Below are 19092 nucleotides of genomic sequence, written 5' to 3' on the forward strand. Positions count from 1 at the left end.
GGGGGGGGGGGGGGTCGGGGAGCGACGAGAAAACACCGAGGCTCGTCCTTTTCTCGCGTCTCCTTCGATTCACTTTCGTTCGCGGATGCGCTGCATTTTGCGCTGCGCCTTTGCACGCGCTCGCCGGTGAACCAACGTTCGCTAGCACAGTTGATCGGGACGTGATCGCGAAACACTTTCACGGTGGTGGCCTTTCGCGACGCCTCTCGTGGGATCTCCGTGGACTCGAGAATCGATCGGATATCGGCTGGGACGAGCGACCTGCTTTTCGGTGCCAACTGATTGCCGGCTGCCTCTCGAGAGTCAGACGTTCGATAAATTCTTCCCGTCTTGGCGGAATCTTTTCCACTGAACTGTCAATTAAACCGTTCGGCCCGATCGCGACCCGGATAGAAATTAATTTCAGGCGTGCCCAGAGTCCTGTAGCGGTCCTAAGTAGGCATGTTCCAAAATGAGCCTGTCTTTATTGCCTGGATATGGCCGCCAAGAAACGCGAGTTCTGAACGGAATTTCGTGAATAGGCCTTGAAAAGGCAATAACAATGCTCATAGGGCTCAGTCGGGGTCTGATTAGCCGATTCTTGAAATAGTTTAATGCGAAGTCTTAAAGAGACTCGAATGAAATTCACCACAGTAAGGTCGAAATAAGACCGAATTAACTAACTTTGATTTTGATTTTCAAAAATAGTATTTAAAGAAATTTTTATTTTTATTTAAAAGTCTACAAGTCCGCATTTAAATCTTGTTATAAATTAGTAGTGTAATAAGATATAACGTGGTCCAGTCAGACGTTTCAGATAGAACGTAGTTAATCCCGGTATATAATAGGCGTTTTAAATCTTAAGCTTTAAGGAATTGGCCGATCACGGTCGAATGCGAGAAGAATGATCGATTGTGACCGGCCAATTCCTTAAGTATTCAGGCTTAATGCACTTAAAACACTATTGTAGACTAGGATTTAGGCGTGCCAAGATAAGGCCTAGTTTACAATTTACAAATCTGGCCCTAGTTAGTACAAGTGTTGCATTTCTGTGCGGGGCCCAAATGGGTTTGTCTTCACAGAGCTTAGATACAAGCGGAGAGAAATTGTGTGGGTTCTTTCCAGCCCCCGTTTTTAAATTTCTACCGGGGAGACGAAGAGCGGAGGCGAGCGCGAACTTTTTACTCGGCGCTCCGAAACGTCAGGGGGTAAGTTGACACATCGAGTGTTGAAATCCGCGAGTAGTCCGGGTTGATCCAGGGTCAATGTCGCCCGGATAACGAGGACACCGGCGCTAAATCGCTCAAAGGTCCAGCCGACGTGACCTTGGCTAACCTGACTCGCGTTAACCCCGCGAGCCGCCCTCTTCAAGGCCGGCCGCGCGAAAAACATATTCGTACGGCGCGCGCGTCTCCTCGGTGCACCGGCTGGTGCGCGCCGAGGAGAAATGACCGTCTGGAGATGCTATCGTCCTCTTAACTACGAGTTATGCCCCGGGCGTACCGGACTCTTCCTCTCGTTCACCATAATCCCCCTTTAGGATCCTTTCCAGCTTTCGATAACGATTATCTCGTTTAGGCGTGTAGCGAGAAACTCCTCCGCGAGATTAAACGGCTGGAAGTGGCCCCCCGAGACGAAGCATGTAGCCACGACGCGAGCTGTAATTTCGGTGTCACGTGACCTAAATAAAATCACACGCGTACCGGATACTTGTTTCTTCGCTCGAGAAGATCAGTGACTCTCAGTCGCTCCGTCTTGCGATTCCTGTTTATTTTCGAGAACAATTTCCGACTATTATGATATTCTTGATTGTACCCGGTACAGAAATATATATAATAAAAAATCTACAAGTAAAATCTTTTGTTTCAGACGGTCCGCCTAAATTTTCACGTTACTTTAACGTGGGGGGATGTGTTGAAGAGCACACAGATATGTTAACATCTGTCTTGTTAACATATTATTTTTTTCACATATTCACCTTGTTGAAGCAATACGAAAATTTGGATGTACCGTTTGTAACACAAAATCTTCTTACTCTGGTCTTTTAAACTCCTTGAGGATCCAACATTTTTTATTGCGTATCATCAGCCAGATTTGCGCAATTAACTTTGAAAACGAAAGGAACAAACATGGAAACTCGGCTCTTCCACGGCAAAAAGAGTTATTCGAATCAGGTTGCTCGCTTTTACTTGCGAATTTCAGTCCAAAAATCTCGAAAAGACGGAATACTCGACGACCGAGCGGAAAACACCCGACCCGATCTGACCCAACCACGCGAACGCTGTTACGTAATTTTATTTATTAATTGCGCGTCTATTTCACGACACAGCTTACAATGCGCTCACTGCAAGCTGGCGGTATTCATCGTGACCCGAGTCGTAATTTCACACGGTTCTAAATCCGCGCGAGCGAACGATTCGCCGAAGCGAACACGCCGCGTTACATGCGCCTTACGACGGTCGATGTAAATCTAATTGTCCGACTTTCAGTCCCGTCCTCGCTGTGGCGAGGATTCGACGGATTAGGACACGATTCCTAGGCGAGCGAGCTTAATGGCACACATGAGAGTCTCTCGCAATCTCGTATCTAACGGGGATCTAACGCCGACACGTGTTCGATGTATCTTCTGGTGCGCGATGCGACGTATACGAGAGTATACGCACCAGATACACCTCTCTCTTTATCGTCTCTCCTTTCATCTTGCCCGGCGGAAATTTCGCGGTATCGAGTCTAATTTTAAAGCTGTGGTCTGTCGTGGCGAAATATCGTGGAATATCGACAAATCGATTCTCGCTGGGCTTGACGAATTGACTTTCGGTAAGTTCACTTCCGGCGAGTCGACATGTGCGGAAATTGCACATGCAAAATAAATGAACACAAATCTAAATTTATATATATAAATTTTTTTTTTAACTTTAGATAGAAACGCAAAATAACGCGCAATTTGCACGCGAACACCGTGCGCCGCGGTAAAAGCGAGCTCGTTCTCCGTACTTGAGCATCTTAATACTTTTTTCTTAGACGATGAAAAGTACGACGATGTAGATTATCGTAGATAGCGCGTCGGCGTGTCGATGACGGGATGTCGTCGGAGGTATAATTGTTAACCGGGATACTAATAATTCACCGCGCACGGTGTTATTTCCCCATTAAGATTTTCTCGCCGCCGTGTCGTTCAGTTTCATGCTATGTTCCGCAAGCGCACTAATTTTATAGTACTTTCGCGTCCGTTCAGGATGAAGATCTCACAAGATGCGCGTCTTAATTGAAGTCGGAAAGTTTTAATCTGCCGGGCGCCGGACGTCTTCTTCTGCGTCGACTTTTACGTCGAAATTCGCGGCCGATTCATCACATAACGTCATTCGGCCTTGACTTTTGCAGAAAAGAATTAATTATTTATTTGAAAGGACAATTTACATCCTTACAAGCCGAGCAATTTACGGTACGAGGAATATCCGCCTGTGTTAAAAGTACAGATCGACACAGTAAAACATATTCTGTAGTTGTATTTACCTGTCTTGTCACCTATTTGCCAGAGTTAACCGCGCGTAATTGCGGAACCCGGAAATGCGGACGTCTGCAGACTGCGTGACGCGTCTCTGTCGGCATTTGAATTAATTTGACGTTAAACCGCGGCCTCTCATGAGTTTCGTCAAGTGCGATTCGCGCGAATTAGCATGCGTTCCCCTCGCCGAGGTCGCTTCGTAATATCGCGGCAACGAAAGCGGGACTTTCGCGAGTCGCGCGGACAATGAGCCACGTCAACGAGCGGTGCGCGTTCTCTAATTATTATCGTTTATAATTAATACTTATCTAACTATCTGAAGGCCAATTTTTCTATCAACCGACTTTCCGCCTTTCCTTTTCCGCTGATTCCGTCCGGACTTTCGCCATCTCCTCGCTCTCTTCGGCCCGTCGGGGATTGTTTTTACGATTTCGCCGCGCGGCGCCTCGCGTCCCGAAGACACTCTCGCGCATGAACGAACGGATCGCGTAATCGTGGCGCTGTTAATCGCGATCGGGAAATCGTCTCGCTCGATGATTAATGGCGGAACCGGCGCGAGACGGCGAATCGTGACTGCGATATCTGTCGCACGAATTAATCGGCCACTTCCTCCTTTCGGATGGAAGCGAGGGATTTCCGGCGTCGAGAGGCCGCGCATATTCGCCGGAAAATCGCGATCGAGCGGCGACGATCGGCTGAATGTAAAAATCCGTCTATCGGCGGATGTAAGCCGCAATAGACGATACGCACACAAGCACGAGACGAACATTTCTGTACTTTATATTTTCTCAGCCTCTCCGTCGCCGTTCGTTATTCCGATATATATTTTGCCAACGAGTTTTTCCATCCGTATCGACACTTTTTTAATTTATTTAAAATTATCATCTCGGTACATTTAATTATTTGCAATTATTTGAGTGCATGCATATATATAAGACCGCTGAAGTATCCACGTGCCGTTATTTGGAACGTTTATATTCGCTCGGTTACCCGGGGAATATATTTTTACATTAATCCCGCGGAGAGGTAGGATCGATACAGCATTTTTATCGAGATGATCGCACTCTTCGGACATGCGAATGCCGAGATACGATCTTTAATTAACCATAACGCCTTCATTTTTTCATACTAACGTATCAACAATTATTCCCGTGAGATATATCGGACACAATCAGAGAATGTTAATTACGTGCGCGCAGCGGTGTGAAAAGTGTATGAAAAAGAGGATCCCCGGCGCAGCGAGCAGTTAACGTCATTCATTTTCGAGGCGAGAGGAAGATGAAAAAAAAAGACAAGAAGAAGAGAACCGACTCTCTCGTACAATATATTTTCCTCTTTCCGCTCCAAATCCTAGAAAGAAGACATCGGACCCGTTCTCGTTTCGAGCCATTGATATATGAAACTTAATTAGCTGCGGCCGCGCGAGATAACCGCGCGAGGTGCACTTATCATTTATTAACGCCCGCGAGTGCGTCGTTACGCGCGAACGCACCGGCGCGCGATTAACGCTCGTATTCTCGCCCCCCCCCCCTCCTTTTTTTTGCGCTCGAATGAGGAAAGGAATTCACGAGACGACGACGAGGACGACGCAGCACCTATAAGCGGCGTAGCGCGCGCCAAGACAGACGCGACGGCTGTCGACGAAATCCGGTCTGTTATCGTTATCGGCCCCGGTTGGAATACTCGAGAGGGTGCGGAAATGTTAATTGCCTTTTTACACATTGTAAAAACGCACACGACGCCTGTGGCAACGCGACACTCGCGAGTCTCGCGCGGCCGATTTGCACCGCACGAGCGTGCCTCGGCGGCGTTCAAAAATTGTTATTGTTGTTAAGCTTTATTGAATACTGCTATCTGTTCAAATTATAGCGAGAATTTAAGGGGATACTTTACATAAACGAGAAAATCACGTGATCGAAGCTTAGTGCGTTAGACCTCTCCCAGTTATAAGAGCAAGTCAGAAAATAAATTGGTTGCTCGCTCAAATTTGCTACTGAGATACTGTTTGAATACGTTGCTCTTGAAATATCAAAATTATGAATTTGTTGCGCGCGAAATAATGTTAAACAACAGAGGAGAACTTTAGCACGCGCTGAGCGATTCTTCGCTGTTGTTTAAATTTATTTCGTGAACAATAATAACATAAATAGGATCACACCGTGTTTTGAGGAACTAATTTCCAACAAATTCATATATTGTTGCGTTGAATTTCCTTGCAATATATATATATATATATATATATCGTTTTGCTAACTTAATCTTCCTTAAGCGAAGCTTTATTAAATAAATTAACAGAGCGACGAATTTGATTCTTCGGCAACATTTTAGCAACAAATGAAAGTATTAGAATTGTGCTCGTCATGTTCCTCTAACTTATCCGACGTCTGAGAAGGCCAGGTGACAGCTGATATTAAACTTAATCTAAGCGCGATAACGAAATCACGATTGAGAAGATGGACAGAAGATGGGAAAAGCCGAGACTGTGTACTACAAATTGGCGGCATTACGAAGGGACACGGGGAGTACGAATCGCGTGTGTAAAATCGCGCGTCCGCGAGATAAGTGTAATGCTCGCAACCGGGACGCGTCACGGGTTGCTCTTCTCGTTCTCTCCTTCACTCCTCTCATCCGTGCGATTTCCCGTAATTCGTGTCGTTCATTTCATGCCGGCGTTTCCTTTGGCCGCCGGTAGCCGATGTCTAGAGACGGGGATGGGGAGGGGGGGGGGGGCAACCGGGGAAAGNGGGGGCAACCGGTGAAAGTAATTAAACAGTCCGCTCTCGGGAGCATCGCGCGACGGAACTTTTAAACCCTCGCGGTGAGATGACTGCGAGTGATACGCTCGCGTTTAATCGAGCGAGCGAATTATTGTGAGCGTTCCGCCTGATCGTTTTAACCAGCGGAATATCTCACACGCAGGATTTCATCCTGGGAATTCTCCGAGGAAGCGTGCTCGCTCGCCGTTCGACCGGCGGCCTTCTATTCTCCACGCTGCACGTCGATTTCTCTCTCGTTAACCCTTCGCTCCGCGCCACAAAGGGTAATTGCAATCGTCGGCTCCGCAACACGGATCTGTTTTCTGTTTTCCGATTAAAAAAATATTTGATTGTTCCCCGATGGGAGACCGCTGGTGGTTTCATCGGCGTTTCCGCGATGAAGGACGCACGATCGACACCGTGCGTCTGTCATTAGCTTGCGACACCACGCGTGTAATTGATAAAAGTGTGACTTTTGTGGCGGCGGTATGCAAAGTGGATGGATCGAAGTAGGTAGACCGTATTATTACACTGTCGATATCGATGGAAACGGGAAGCCGCCCGTTGAACGGAAGCGAAGCCAATGAGCTGGTTGTGTAACATCACTTCCCTGATGGTGTCGTTAACCCTGGAAGATAGCGATCGTGGTATTCGCGACGAGTGCACGGGAATTCGGGTGAATCGCGCTTCTGTATATCTCGTCAAGTCATCGAGACGCGCGTTCCTTGTGATCAAAACGAGCCATTCATCCTACCCGAGTCCCAATCTTAGCCCTGCTTTAAGTCCAATTTAGTTCTTGCGTTAATTGTTCGATGGTCTTCTATTGTGCTCCTTTTTTAGCGTCACAAATGGGAAATTGCCGTGTTCTCCGCTTGAAGGCTTAACGTGGAACTAACATTGAGACTCCGGGGGACTAAATTCCTCTCGCAGCATTAAAGGAGCACTTAATGCGCTTATTTTCCACTTGAAGGCTTGATGTAGAATTTAACCTTTCGACTCGGATAGACAGAAATATTGATATGCGTCCGCATCCGTTGCCGTAATTTTCCCGGAAAATTCTTCAACGTTAAACTCTATCGAGGTAGCTTGAAAAACTGCGTAAAATTCGGTCATTTTCTATACTCATGTATCTCATTGCGGGGAGCCCGCCTCGTTCAAACTTTAATATCTTTCTCGCAAGAGAGACGGCCTCGCCCTTGTGCGAAACGCCCCCCGTATTATATCGTAATTCGAAGTATCCGAGGCAACTCTCGCGGGCACTTAAGCTCGATCGACGGTTTAAATGTCGCCTCGCTCGTAAGCGGCGCTTAAATGTCCCGTCATTCGTGAGCCGTGCTTGAAACAGCCGTAAAGTAATCGGAGACTTCCTCGTGTTTTTCTTTCAGGCCGTGAAACTGGAGTCGGTGCATCCAGGAAGGACGCGATACCTCGTCGTCGTCTCGTGCACAGGAAGGCAGGACGCCGAGGAGAGCTGCCTTCTCGGTATCGATTGCCACGCCAGGGCGACCGTCGGTCTTGTGCTGCGAGTTTTGGCCGACACCGCTATCACTCTCGACGGCGACGGGTAAGTAACTCCTGGCGCAATCGCCTCTTTTTCTCGTCGCGTCATCGCCGTCACAACGCGCTCTCCCCGGAGCGAGAACCATTCCGATCTCTCGCTACTTTCTGCAATAATTCCCGCGCCACCGCGAATTAGTACGTCCCGGTGATTACCAGCCCGCGGGAATGCCACTCTATCCGTCTCATTTATGATTTCTTATATAACATCGCTCGCTAACTGTCGACTGATCGCCGGGCAATCTCAGCCTGTGCCTTCGTGAAAAATGCATCCCGAGATTCCCCTCTACTCAGACCTCCGTATACTTCATATGTTAGCGGAACAAAATGGGCAGAATCAATTCTGAGTAATATTTTTATTCATTGCCAAAAAGTTGTCGAAGAGAAAATTTTCTCTGTTAGTTTTTTTTTTTATGAAGTTTCACGAAGTTTCACAAGTTAGTTTTTTTTTATTTATTTTTTTTTTATGAAGTTTCACCAATGCAAGATTAAAGGGTAATCTTCCTTCAGCGAAACTAAGAAAAACAACTGGCGGCAACAATTTTTTTCTTCGCTGAATTTTTAATAGTAAATGTGCAACAAGTAAAAATATCATCTTTTGTTTTACTAACTAAAGAAATGACTGCGATTCCTATTCCGTGGGACGTTCTGTTTATTTCGCACGATGTTGCTCAATCTTCATAATATTGGAAATACTTTTCGACCGGATAAAATAAATTTTGCGTATTTGCATTTATAAAATATTACTCTACATTCATAGTGTTAATTACTCGAGTATTTCCGACGTGATTTCTTTCATGACTTGTCGATCTTCATTTTCATCGCGTGCCACCGATCGGCAAAACGTACGTGATATCCAGCTGAAATATCGTAAAATAAGTCGGCGGGAGCGTCGTATGGAGATAAGATCGAATGTCGGCGAACAATAACCGTACGTTGGACGAACGTCGTCACCGCTTACGTCACGCGCGGCGTGAATGTGCATCTGCAAGTGCAACAGTATGTAATGCACACCGTGTGGTGACCCTGGCATCAGATGTCTTCCTTCTTCCTCGAAGCCGCGGACAGTTAGAATAATTGTCGGTCTCGTCGGTGGACTGTTTTACATACGTCTCAATACACTTTCTATTACGACTGTGCCGACTAATGCCTATAATCAAGGACGGGAAAAAATTCACTTCGCAGTTTCCGTTATCTCAATCAAGTCATATTGACAGACACACTCAGGATGTTTACTTTCCCCATCGTTAACCCGTCCATTCTCTCGTAGACGCAGACGTAGAATACAAAGCACGGTCTTATTAGAAATTAGCAACAATTCGTCGGATCGTCGATGATTTGATCGGCTCGGAAACCAATTTTTGCAGATGCGAAATCGCTCACCCGAGAGGTGATGGACGATGACGGTAGATATTTTCATTTATCGCGGCGTGAACTGTTGCCCTTCTGTTCATACCTTCAAATTCGAAATACCAACTTCGAAATCTCCCTCGTAATTACGTAGGGCTTTTATTTCAACGTGTACCTCCAACTTTGGCGATGATGCACGGTGTATTTTTTTTTCGCGAATTTGTCAAAATCTTACGACTGAAGACCGTAATTGTGTACTGAGAAAAGGGTCGACAGAATCAAAGAAAATTTTGCTTAGACGAACGAAATCAAATTTGTTCTCAAACGTATCGCTAACGCGTCACTTAATTAGCGAGTACAATATTTCATCGAACGAGAAGAAGGGGGAGGAGGTGACCGCTGATTTTATCGATTAACTGCTCCTTTTCTCAGTATATACCGTGTAAAATTTGAGCTCCGAGCGCAAAAGAACAATTCGTTGTACGTCATCTATTAATTCTCCGTCAAGGACAAGTCGACAGGAGAGAATTCATGGCCAGGAGGAGGAGGACATGCGATACTTCTGAGACACTCCGTGCAGCTCGGATGCATTTCGCTCGATCGACATCCCCCCCCCCCCCCCCNCCCCCCCCCCCGGTGACTCTTCAGGCGTAACACGCGCGCTGTTTTATATCCGGCGACCTGATCGATCAACAAATATTATCAGGCCGCATTAAGCGAGCAGCCGGTGGCGCGCTTTCTAACGCAGCTCGCCTAGTCCGATTCTCTCCGCTTTAAAGTGACTCATTGCCACGGCTCGCCACACGCTCGCGCTAAGTCCGTTGCGTCGGTAATTAGTCGAACGTGTCGAACGGCGTACGCGCCGTGAAACGAAAGGAGAGTATCTGCTCTCTGTACACGCGTAAACGGGCGAATAGTCTATCCGCGTCTGAGTATCGACCGCGCGCTGTCTTTCCGCCCGTAATCGATGTAGACAATGCGCTCCACGTAGACCGAATGCTCACCGTCCACCGTGCTTTCTCCACCTTTCTCCGCCGAGTTTCCGAAGAGCGCGCGCGGCTTTTATCGCGGAAAGAAACTAAATTTCTACCCCACACCGTTCCTTTACCATCGGACTATCGAACCGCCGAAGACGTTTCATTATCGAGTTCAATTGTATTTAAGGCCCAAGCCTCGTGGTTATCCTTTTTCCCTTTCGTTATTGCTCGCGGTCCGATTCAATACTTATCCTCTCCGCTCGGCACGTGAAAGCGACGTGTGCCGGAACGTACGATTAACTCATTCTTTTCGCTCGTCGACGTTTTCCCCTTTTTTTTTTTTTGCGAGAAGGAGAATGGTCGAATCGTAAATAAACGGGCGGAGGATCCGTGTTTTATTTTTTTCCCCCCGATATCGCTGCGTTTTCCGCAGATTTATGCCGCGAGATCGCACAATAGATCGCTTGTTCTCGTTTGCGGCGTATCGTATATATAATATACGATACCGCCTCCGTAAAGATAAATGCGAAGGTCGCCACCGCTCTCGCGCTCGTTCTCTCTCTCTTTCTCTCTTTTTCTCTCTCTCTCTCTCTCTCTCTCTTTCTCTCTCTGTCCTTCTCACGAGCGTAGGGAAATGGAGCGCGTTACCGTAAGGCACGCGCGTTCGGGCAAGGTACTTGACAGGTGAGTACCAAGGTTACGACGGAAGGTCGCGACATAACTTGCGAAATCGCGCTCGACTCGGGGCGTTACCGTGCCGGCTGTTCAGCGTGATTGCCTGCCTACCGCAGTGCGGGATGCGGTGTGAATCACGCGGTGAATCTTCGCCGGGGTTTCTCATTAACCACTGGCTTATTATACCGTGGAGTACCGATGCGAGACGCGCTAAAACGGACCACGGAGGAAGCTATCTCCGGAGCGACACACGCGGCGATTACGCCGCATCTTCCCGGTCACTCCGTCATCGTTCTCGGGGTGTAGGTTCAATAATGAACAAACCGTCCGTGCAGCCGCCCCGACGACTTTCTTCGATCAATTAAGGCGGCCCGGTGAGTATAAACGGAGAAAGCCTTGGAGAATGATTGGGACTAGTATCGATTAAATCGCGATTCAGCAAGACCTGTGGTAATTAAGGACTTCTTAAGAACTGCGAGCATCGCATTCTCGAAATAATTCTCTTCCCCCGAGAAGAAAGAAAGAGAGAGAGAGGGAGAGACACTCTGAGCCGGTTCACGCGGAAAGGAACGGCAAGGACCGATTGTTATCGTGAATTTAAGGACGCGTCGCTCTTTGTCGTCGTCGTCGATAGCCCCTCTAACTGTTCAGCTGGTGTATAACAGCTCCTCGGCAAGAAACGACGGTTGAGACGCGTGAGGTCCCCGGCAGCGCGATGTATCCGCGCTCTCGGCGAGTTAATGACCGTGGAATTTTCATATCAACGACGCGGCGCGCCAACAAAACGATCCTCGCGTCGTCTAGCCTCTCGGGTTGACCTCTCTTTCTCTCCGTCTCTCACGGCGCTTTTCGCGCGATTAGGAAGCTCTGTCTCGCGCGTAAAGAGGCGGCCGGGACTCCGTCGTCGGCGGCTTTTCCCCGGCCGTCGGCAAAAAGTCCACCCACGCGAGAGCACATCGGCTGGGCCGACGCGCGCGCGTTGTTCGTCCGGTCGGGCGAGCAATTCTCGCGAAATTAGCGATAAAGGGACGGACAGACGAACGAACAGACGGACGGGCGGACGGACAGGCCGATGCGTGGCGAAGGGAAAAGGAAAGAAAAGGAGGCGGGTGTATAGGAAAAGAAAATGAGCGCGAACGGGTCGGTCAGCTCGCGTTCCTACGATGTCGATGACCCTCGGGGCGCGGACGATCGTCTCTCTCTTCATCTTCCTCTCCTCCACCTCCTCTGCTCCCTCCTCCGCCGCTCCTCGTGGCTGTCGCGAACTCGCGAGAGAGTTCCTCCTCGCGCGCATCACACGCGAGATACGTCACTCGCTTTCCCGATCGGTCGATTTGAAACGTTACCGCGCCGGTTGCGACAGTCCGGGATTACTCGACCTCGAGTCGGCGAATTGCCACCCCGTCGCTCTCCTCCTGCTCTGCGGCTTCGGCCCGCACGGCACAGGGGGGAATTTAGTTAACGCGTTCAATGCCGTAACGGTCGCGGTTCACCGGCTCGATATTCGATATATGTGACGGTGGCCGAGCGCGAAGCGACCGACGGAGAATCGCGCACGTGTCGCTGGCGGAGGGCGGATTAAAAATAAACGGGCGAAACAACGAACGTTGCGAGAGGTCGCGTCGTTAACGCGCGATTCGACCGGCGGAATTCTTTTTCCCGCCGAACCCCGCCGGGAATCCGCGCGCGCGCCGGTTACGCGATGCTAATCCGGCCTTGCGCGCCACTTAAGCGGATTAAGCCGTCGCATTGAACTCGACCGTCCTTTTTCCCTCCGAACGTACCCAGGTACCCGTGATGTAATAATAATGATAACGCTAAAACGAGTCGGGATTGCCGCGGACCCTGCGGAAAACCGTGGGAGAGGATCACGGGGATCGGAAACGTCGGGGAAAACTCGGGGAGAGGAAAAAAGCGTGGAATCTCGAACTTTGCTCACAAGTCAGGCTCTCTCGGGTAACTTCTGCGCTCGCGATTTTTGCGATCGATCTCGCCGTGCGTCTCGAGGAAATGGGAGGCCGGCCGTAAAATTCGTTCGCGGAATGTGCGTAAGAGGGTAACTGTAATCGATGAGAGAGAGAGAGAGAGAGAGAGAGGCGAATTACGATCCGAAAGCCGGAGAAGAGGAGGAGGAGGAATGCCCGGGGAAGAAGGTTGTGCTGCTGTTGCATACGGTAGGGAGGGAGGGCGGTTCGGTTTACGATCTGAACGATAACGGTGCGGCCGGGTAATTTCGGGGAATTGCATTTTTTCCGTCCGTTTTGTAGCTCGAGAGGGTGGTGAGAGGGAATAACGCGGCCGGCGAGTACGGGGAATCCGCAGGCGGCGTTGTTGCCGCACGTGCGGCCGAATCTCTCGAACGGCGAGCCGCCTCGTGCATCCCAATTTGAGCGTCTTAACGCTCGCGGCGATGTTCGACGATTCTTCCCTCCTTTTTTTCCTTCGTTTTCTTCCTCGCTGCGTTCGGCCGTTCACGTAACTGCAATTTATCCGCGTGTAACTCGGTTACGTAAGGCAACGCGAATTTGGACGTCGTCGCGGCTCACGGTGCCGTTACGTGTTACGGTTTCGCGCGCGGTCTCCTTGCGGAATTTGGAAAGCGATCGATATTCGGTGCGAGGATAACGACGGCCTTGCCTCTTCGTTTTTTCTCAATCGCTCGCAGCGTGCGCCTCTCTCGGACAATACCTTAGCCACCTGCAGCGTATGCGTAACGATGACCGGTCGCGAGTACCGTTTCTCTCTGGAAGAGAGACGATCCGCGGGATCGGCAGCGATTTCCCGGAAATCTACCGCCGGCGCGTACATTACGGCAGCGAGCCGCGATCTCCTTTACATAATGCGTAATTAATGGCTATACTGGATACGCGCTCTCCCCCCCTCTTCCTGTGTCCTAACCGCGAGAATTGCGTTACCGTTGCAGTTTAGAAGCGCGAAATCGCGACTTTGACCGTCCAACGTATAACGTCGCCCCCTTCTTTGTAGAGGATAAAAATGCACGCAGCCTTGGTAGGAGTTCTTGATGAAAAAATGGATGGAAGTTTTTTTTTCTTTTTTTTTTTTTTAATAGACAGAATGTCCACTGCTTTGGGAAACTTGGAATTCTCGGGGAATTTGTTTACGCCCGGAAAAATCACGGATTCTCCGGGAATTTTATTGAAAATTGGAGAATTTTAAACGAACGTATTTGTCGAGTCATACGTTGTCGCGTTCTTCATAAACAATTATTAGGAAATTTTGTTCACGTTTGTATATACATTCTTTTGGAGATTAATTTTTTTTCACGTACTCTCGACGAACACGTGTCCGTGTCGCCGGGACTTGCCGTACGTAAAAGCTTATCCCATTCTTTGTAAATTAGGGGTCTGAAGCGGCGCGGGAATGTCCTGAAACAGAGCGCCGGCCTCGATTATTCGCGAAATAGTCCTTCGATAGCTCTCGGCGCTCTGTATAAGGGCAACCTCGCCCGACACGTCGTGCTCCCCAAAGGCCGCGATCTCACTTCCGGATTTCTTATTTTCCAGGGGTTTCAAGGTCAGCGTTTGCGGCCGTCAACACATCTTCAAGCCGGTGTCCGTTCAGGCCATGTGGTAAGTCTGCATCTCTGATAAACGAAACTGGTTTCGCGCGTAAGAACGGAGAAAGAGAGGGGACGGAGGGGGGAGGAAAAAAATAGCGACGGAGGCATTTTTTGCGTTTTGCGTAACAGCTGTTTGATACAGCCGCGAGCGGCTGTGCTTTCGGTGTTAAGCCGACGTTTGAAATCGCCATTGTGCGAGGGATGCGTGGACTCTTAATAACACGTCGCGCGCATACCGCATTTCTTTGTGAAAGGAGCCATTAAAGTTTCAGCCGTGTGAGAGCACAGTCTTTTAACGTATCCGACGAAAATTTTACGCTTAGCTCATACCTGGCCGAATGTCTCGCGAGCATCAACGAGATAGATGACGAGTAGGCGTCGTTGATCCTTGCCCACAAACTTCTATTATAATACGGACTGCGTACTGCCGCTTATCAGACGTACCCGGTCTTAATGTACGCAACTTGTGCATAAGTTAGAGCGCAAACAATGCGGTTCTCCGCTAGTACTTGGAACAGTTATAAAATATTTGAAGAGAAATATCCCACAATCTTTGTGTTGTACAGTTTTACACCCTTACACCGCTTTAATGGCATTTTCGTGCGAAAAACAGATCGCATGATACTTGAAAGTTCGCGAAGGAACTTCTTATCACATCTGGAATTCAAGTGCTTCTATCTCGCTCATTCTGTTTCAGTTTTGATAGATTTAGGGTACGCGTAGATGAGGCTAATATATGAGAAATATATGGCCTGGTACATTATATATATAGAAGTTTGTGGGATCTACGTCAATCGTTTTCATGACGGCAACGACGGTAGGACGACGAGTCGTGCGCGCGACGTTTCGATCGGGCTGCGTGCGACCGGCATCCGCGGGGTATTCGATATCTCGTCTGGTTACGCTGGACGAGTTACGCGATTGAACGGAGGACGGTCATTGTCGTGGGCTTAACAACCGTGGCTAATAGATAATGCCGTGTAATTACACAACGGATGACCCGAGACGTTCGTCGCACGCGGAAGACGCGCGTCGTACTTCGCGAGCAGCGACGTTCTTTGTCGCGAAGAGAAGCTCCTGGAACAATCGATATGTTTCCTCTCTTCAACGTTTCCAATTGTTCAATTTCTGCTTAGACTATGAAAATAATAACAGAGAGAAAGATTTCTTCTCGGATCGAATAAAATTTCTTTAATTGCAACTAATTTGCCTTTTGGAACAGAGTAAACGAATGTCAACAGACAGAATTGCTTAGTTTCTTAGGTGATAAGTATCTTCGCGTTAAGTGACATTTTTCTGTATTTTCATCTAAACACACTGAAGAAGAATATTATATTAGGAAAATATTAAAGAACTTTTTTTGTGTGTTTCTGGAACAATACTTATAATAGATATAATAGAATCGATTACAATAGATAATGATAATTTTTTTTATCGAAACGAAATATCTTCTCTAAATAATACTGTGTCTTTTTCTATCAAACAACATAGTTTACTTTAGTGAAGCAACATTTTCATTGAAACAGAATGATACTTCATATTGCATTTTTTGGTTTATATTAAACAAACCCAAGTCAAACAGGTATACTAAATCCAAAGAAAGAATCTTTTTCTCTGTGAATCGAAATGTATTCGTCGATGTTGTCACGGGGGGATGTAAAGTCAGGCGTTTCATGACGCAGAGAGAAATGTGGCGGCGTCAACTCGCTACGTCGAGCAACGTCGACGAAGTCCGCGCGCAATGATTCGGGGGTGGGATGACGAAGATGTTATCGATGCGGAAGAGGCTCGAGCACGAGCGAAATGAAAAATCGGGCGTGGGCCGTGGCTTAATTGGTCGACATCACAATTGCCCTCTACGCTGTCGACAGGCCTGGAACTTTCTTAGCCGCCCAGCCTCTTCCGGTGTTGTATTTTTCAGCGCGGGTGAAAATACCGTCTTCCCACACGGATCGCTTTACGTACGACCATTCTTTCCGGTGTCACTTTGACCGATCGACCGTAGGGGAAATCGTTACTGAAGTAGTCGGATTATTGTCGGCAAATTATCACGTTCGATTCAGATGAGCTATACAGATTTTTTTATTTTACTCGTGAGCGCATCTCGTAATAACATCGTCGGCTCAAAGGGGACGATCATTTTTCATTTTTATTCATTGGGGGGGGGGGGNCATTAATTATTATTCGTAACGATTCTCGTACACCTCTTTCGTACGTGTATCAAAATACGTCAACTAATGTCTATCAAGGTAGGCGTCGTCGTCTCCATACTCGTCTTATTCTCGTGACCTACGACTTCGGGATTTGTTATTTCTGGCACCGTCGTGCGCTTGGACGGTGTCTGGATTATAAATAGGCTTGCCTCCGATCGCCACGTGCATTAGCGTTAGCTCGCGTCGATTTTTGCGAAAGACCGATCAGCCCGACACACGTGGGCGCGAACAACAGCTTTGATGTCGCACCGCAGTGTGAATTTTCGTGGGCGTACTGATAGATTAGTTTCGCAAATTGATTGCACACGCGACTACAATGGCCGCGCAAACGGCAGCGTCCAGGCGCGACGGATTAAAGCGAATTCCCAGAGTGGAAAGTAAAGAAAGAAAGAAAGGCGTGGTGTGCTACTGAGAAACAGAAGAGCACGATCGCTGTGGAAAGCAATTTTTTTCAGCAGCGACTCGTGTCACGAAAGTTGAAGGTACGCTGCAAGCGTGAAAATCAGCTGCGAGATTTAACGATTCAGATTCATCTTTACCGAAACTACGTTAATAATGGAATATCTAATTACTAACAAATCTTGAGGGGAACAATTCGACGGAATTCGAATTGTGCATTTTATTTTCTTTTATTTCGGGCCGAGCAAATGTGCCCACAGATGCGCAGAGAGAAAGATTTACTTGGATTTGATCAAATTTCTTGAATTGAAACAAATTTTGGAAGGCAGCGAACAAATGAATGTTTGATTTGACGAACAGGATTGTTTGCTTCCTCAAGCAATAAATATCTTTGCGTTAAATAACATGTTTGTTTTTGTGTTTAGTGAAACAATATTCAATATATAATGAAATAGATATTTTGAAAGTTAAATATTATATGTATTTCCTCGAAATAGCACTGTATTTTTCCCACCAAATGACAACATAGTTTAGTGACACGACAACATTTTCATTTAAACACAATGATATTTGATATTTGAGATTAAATTATGTTGCTTATCAAACAAAGCCAAGCCAAAGCCAAGGAAATCCTTTTCTTTGTCGGAGAAGAACACTTAACAATTTTTTTAGGGGATATATAATTTATTTCACCGAAATAAGGTTTAATTCGCAGAAAATCTTTATTTCTGCGAACTAAACCTTACATCCCATCTTACATCCGCAGATAAATTTTTAAGTACTTTTTTCTCGTGGTGTAGCGACGAGGATCAATAATCTCCGCGAAAATACCAGTTATAATTGTTATTTTTGAAAGATCGACCGCCGCGCCCGGAGATGCGCGGAAACGGCGCAGGCTATGAGCTACTGAACGCCGCGACGTCCAAGGCGCCCCGTCGGTCCCTCCCCTCTGGTCGACGTCGTCGTCGTTGACGAGGACGTCGTCGTCGTCATCCTATTTTTGGAGAAGCCTCGGTCGGTCTCGACCAACATCACACACCGTGGTGGGGTTGGTTACGACCATGGACCATCGGCCGCGCCATTTGTGGACGCGCGTCGCGTCGCGACGCGTGGTCACTTTGCCGAATTTGCGCCACGTGGTCGCGCGTTGTCGGCGAACAAACCTCACTTGGAATCGCGCCGTTTCCCCGTGTTTTTGCGCGAGCCCGGTCTCTCCTCGCTCCGCCGCGCGTTACGTAAATAATCGCGCGCGTTTCTAAAAATTGTTCTTGCGCCGGGCAATTTTTATTGTCTCGGTCGGTCGTTACTTTCATTTGGACGCTCACGAATAGCGGTGTAAATTATAAACGAAAGTGTTATTACATCGTTAAAGCGCGGTAATAATTCTTCTTGTCGATTATTATTATAACCAAAGATTCACGCGAGCGACGGTGATATAAGCCGATTTTGACGCACATTTTGACTTGCCCACGAGTTTAGATAGATAAAAATTCCACCATTGTGCGACCCCCGAAAAACGCAAGATTACATACAAAACTTACGTTACACTTTTTAGACCCAAATCGGTCTATTTTATGCACCTTTATCGTTCGGATCGATCCTCGTTCCGCGAATCCGCGTTATTGTTTCATTACGATCGAGTGAGATACGCTCAAGAGACGCGTAAATGTCGGCGGCGGTGTTCAACTCGCGCGAGAAGTGTCATGAAATTTTACATAAGTAGGCACGGGAGAGACAGAGAGAGAAAGAGAGAGAGAGAGAGAGAGCTCTCCTCTTATTAGAGGTCTTACCTCTCGCGGTCGCTCACGTGGGTGGCCGGTCTCACCGTAGACGTGTGACCCACATACGTAATTGCGGACGAGCGTACACGCTCATGCGCGCCGACATCAAAGCTTTTTCGTACCGTCGCGGCACCTCCCCACCGAAACTCGCCGTTCGGTGTCAAGTATGAAATATAGACGCGCACGTCACGGTTCAACGGTCCCGATACTTTCTTCGTGGGCTGACGCAGATGCCCGGCGCGACGCGAACGAGTGTTGTTTATAAACGGCCCGTCCTTCCCAGCGTTAAACTCTGGTCTATTTTTCGTTCTATTGTTGCG

General features: G+C 47.8%; 1 protein-coding gene across 5 annotated transcripts in view; it reads left to right on the forward strand.

Moving 5' to 3' along the window:
* Positions 1-19092, forward strand: part of LOC106741483 (protein phosphatase Slingshot homolog 2) — a 134190-nt gene that overhangs the window by 87820 nt on the left and 27278 nt on the right. For all 5 annotated transcript variants that reach the window (XM_014613575.1, XM_014613574.1, XM_014613576.1 and 2 more), the window contains 2 exons: positions 7626-7804; positions 14324-14389. In XM_014613575.1, the coding sequence (XP_014469061.1) occupies positions 7626-7804; positions 14324-14389 (245 nt within the window). The remainder of the gene's footprint in view (positions 1-7625; positions 7805-14323; positions 14390-19092) is intronic.

Source organism: Dinoponera quadriceps, unplaced genomic scaffold (assembly GCF_001313825.1).
Source record: "Dinoponera quadriceps isolate SergipeBrazil2010 unplaced genomic scaffold, ASM131382v1 scaffold405, whole genome shotgun sequence".
Classification (NCBI taxonomy): Eukaryota; Metazoa; Arthropoda; class Insecta; order Hymenoptera; family Formicidae; genus Dinoponera; species Dinoponera quadriceps.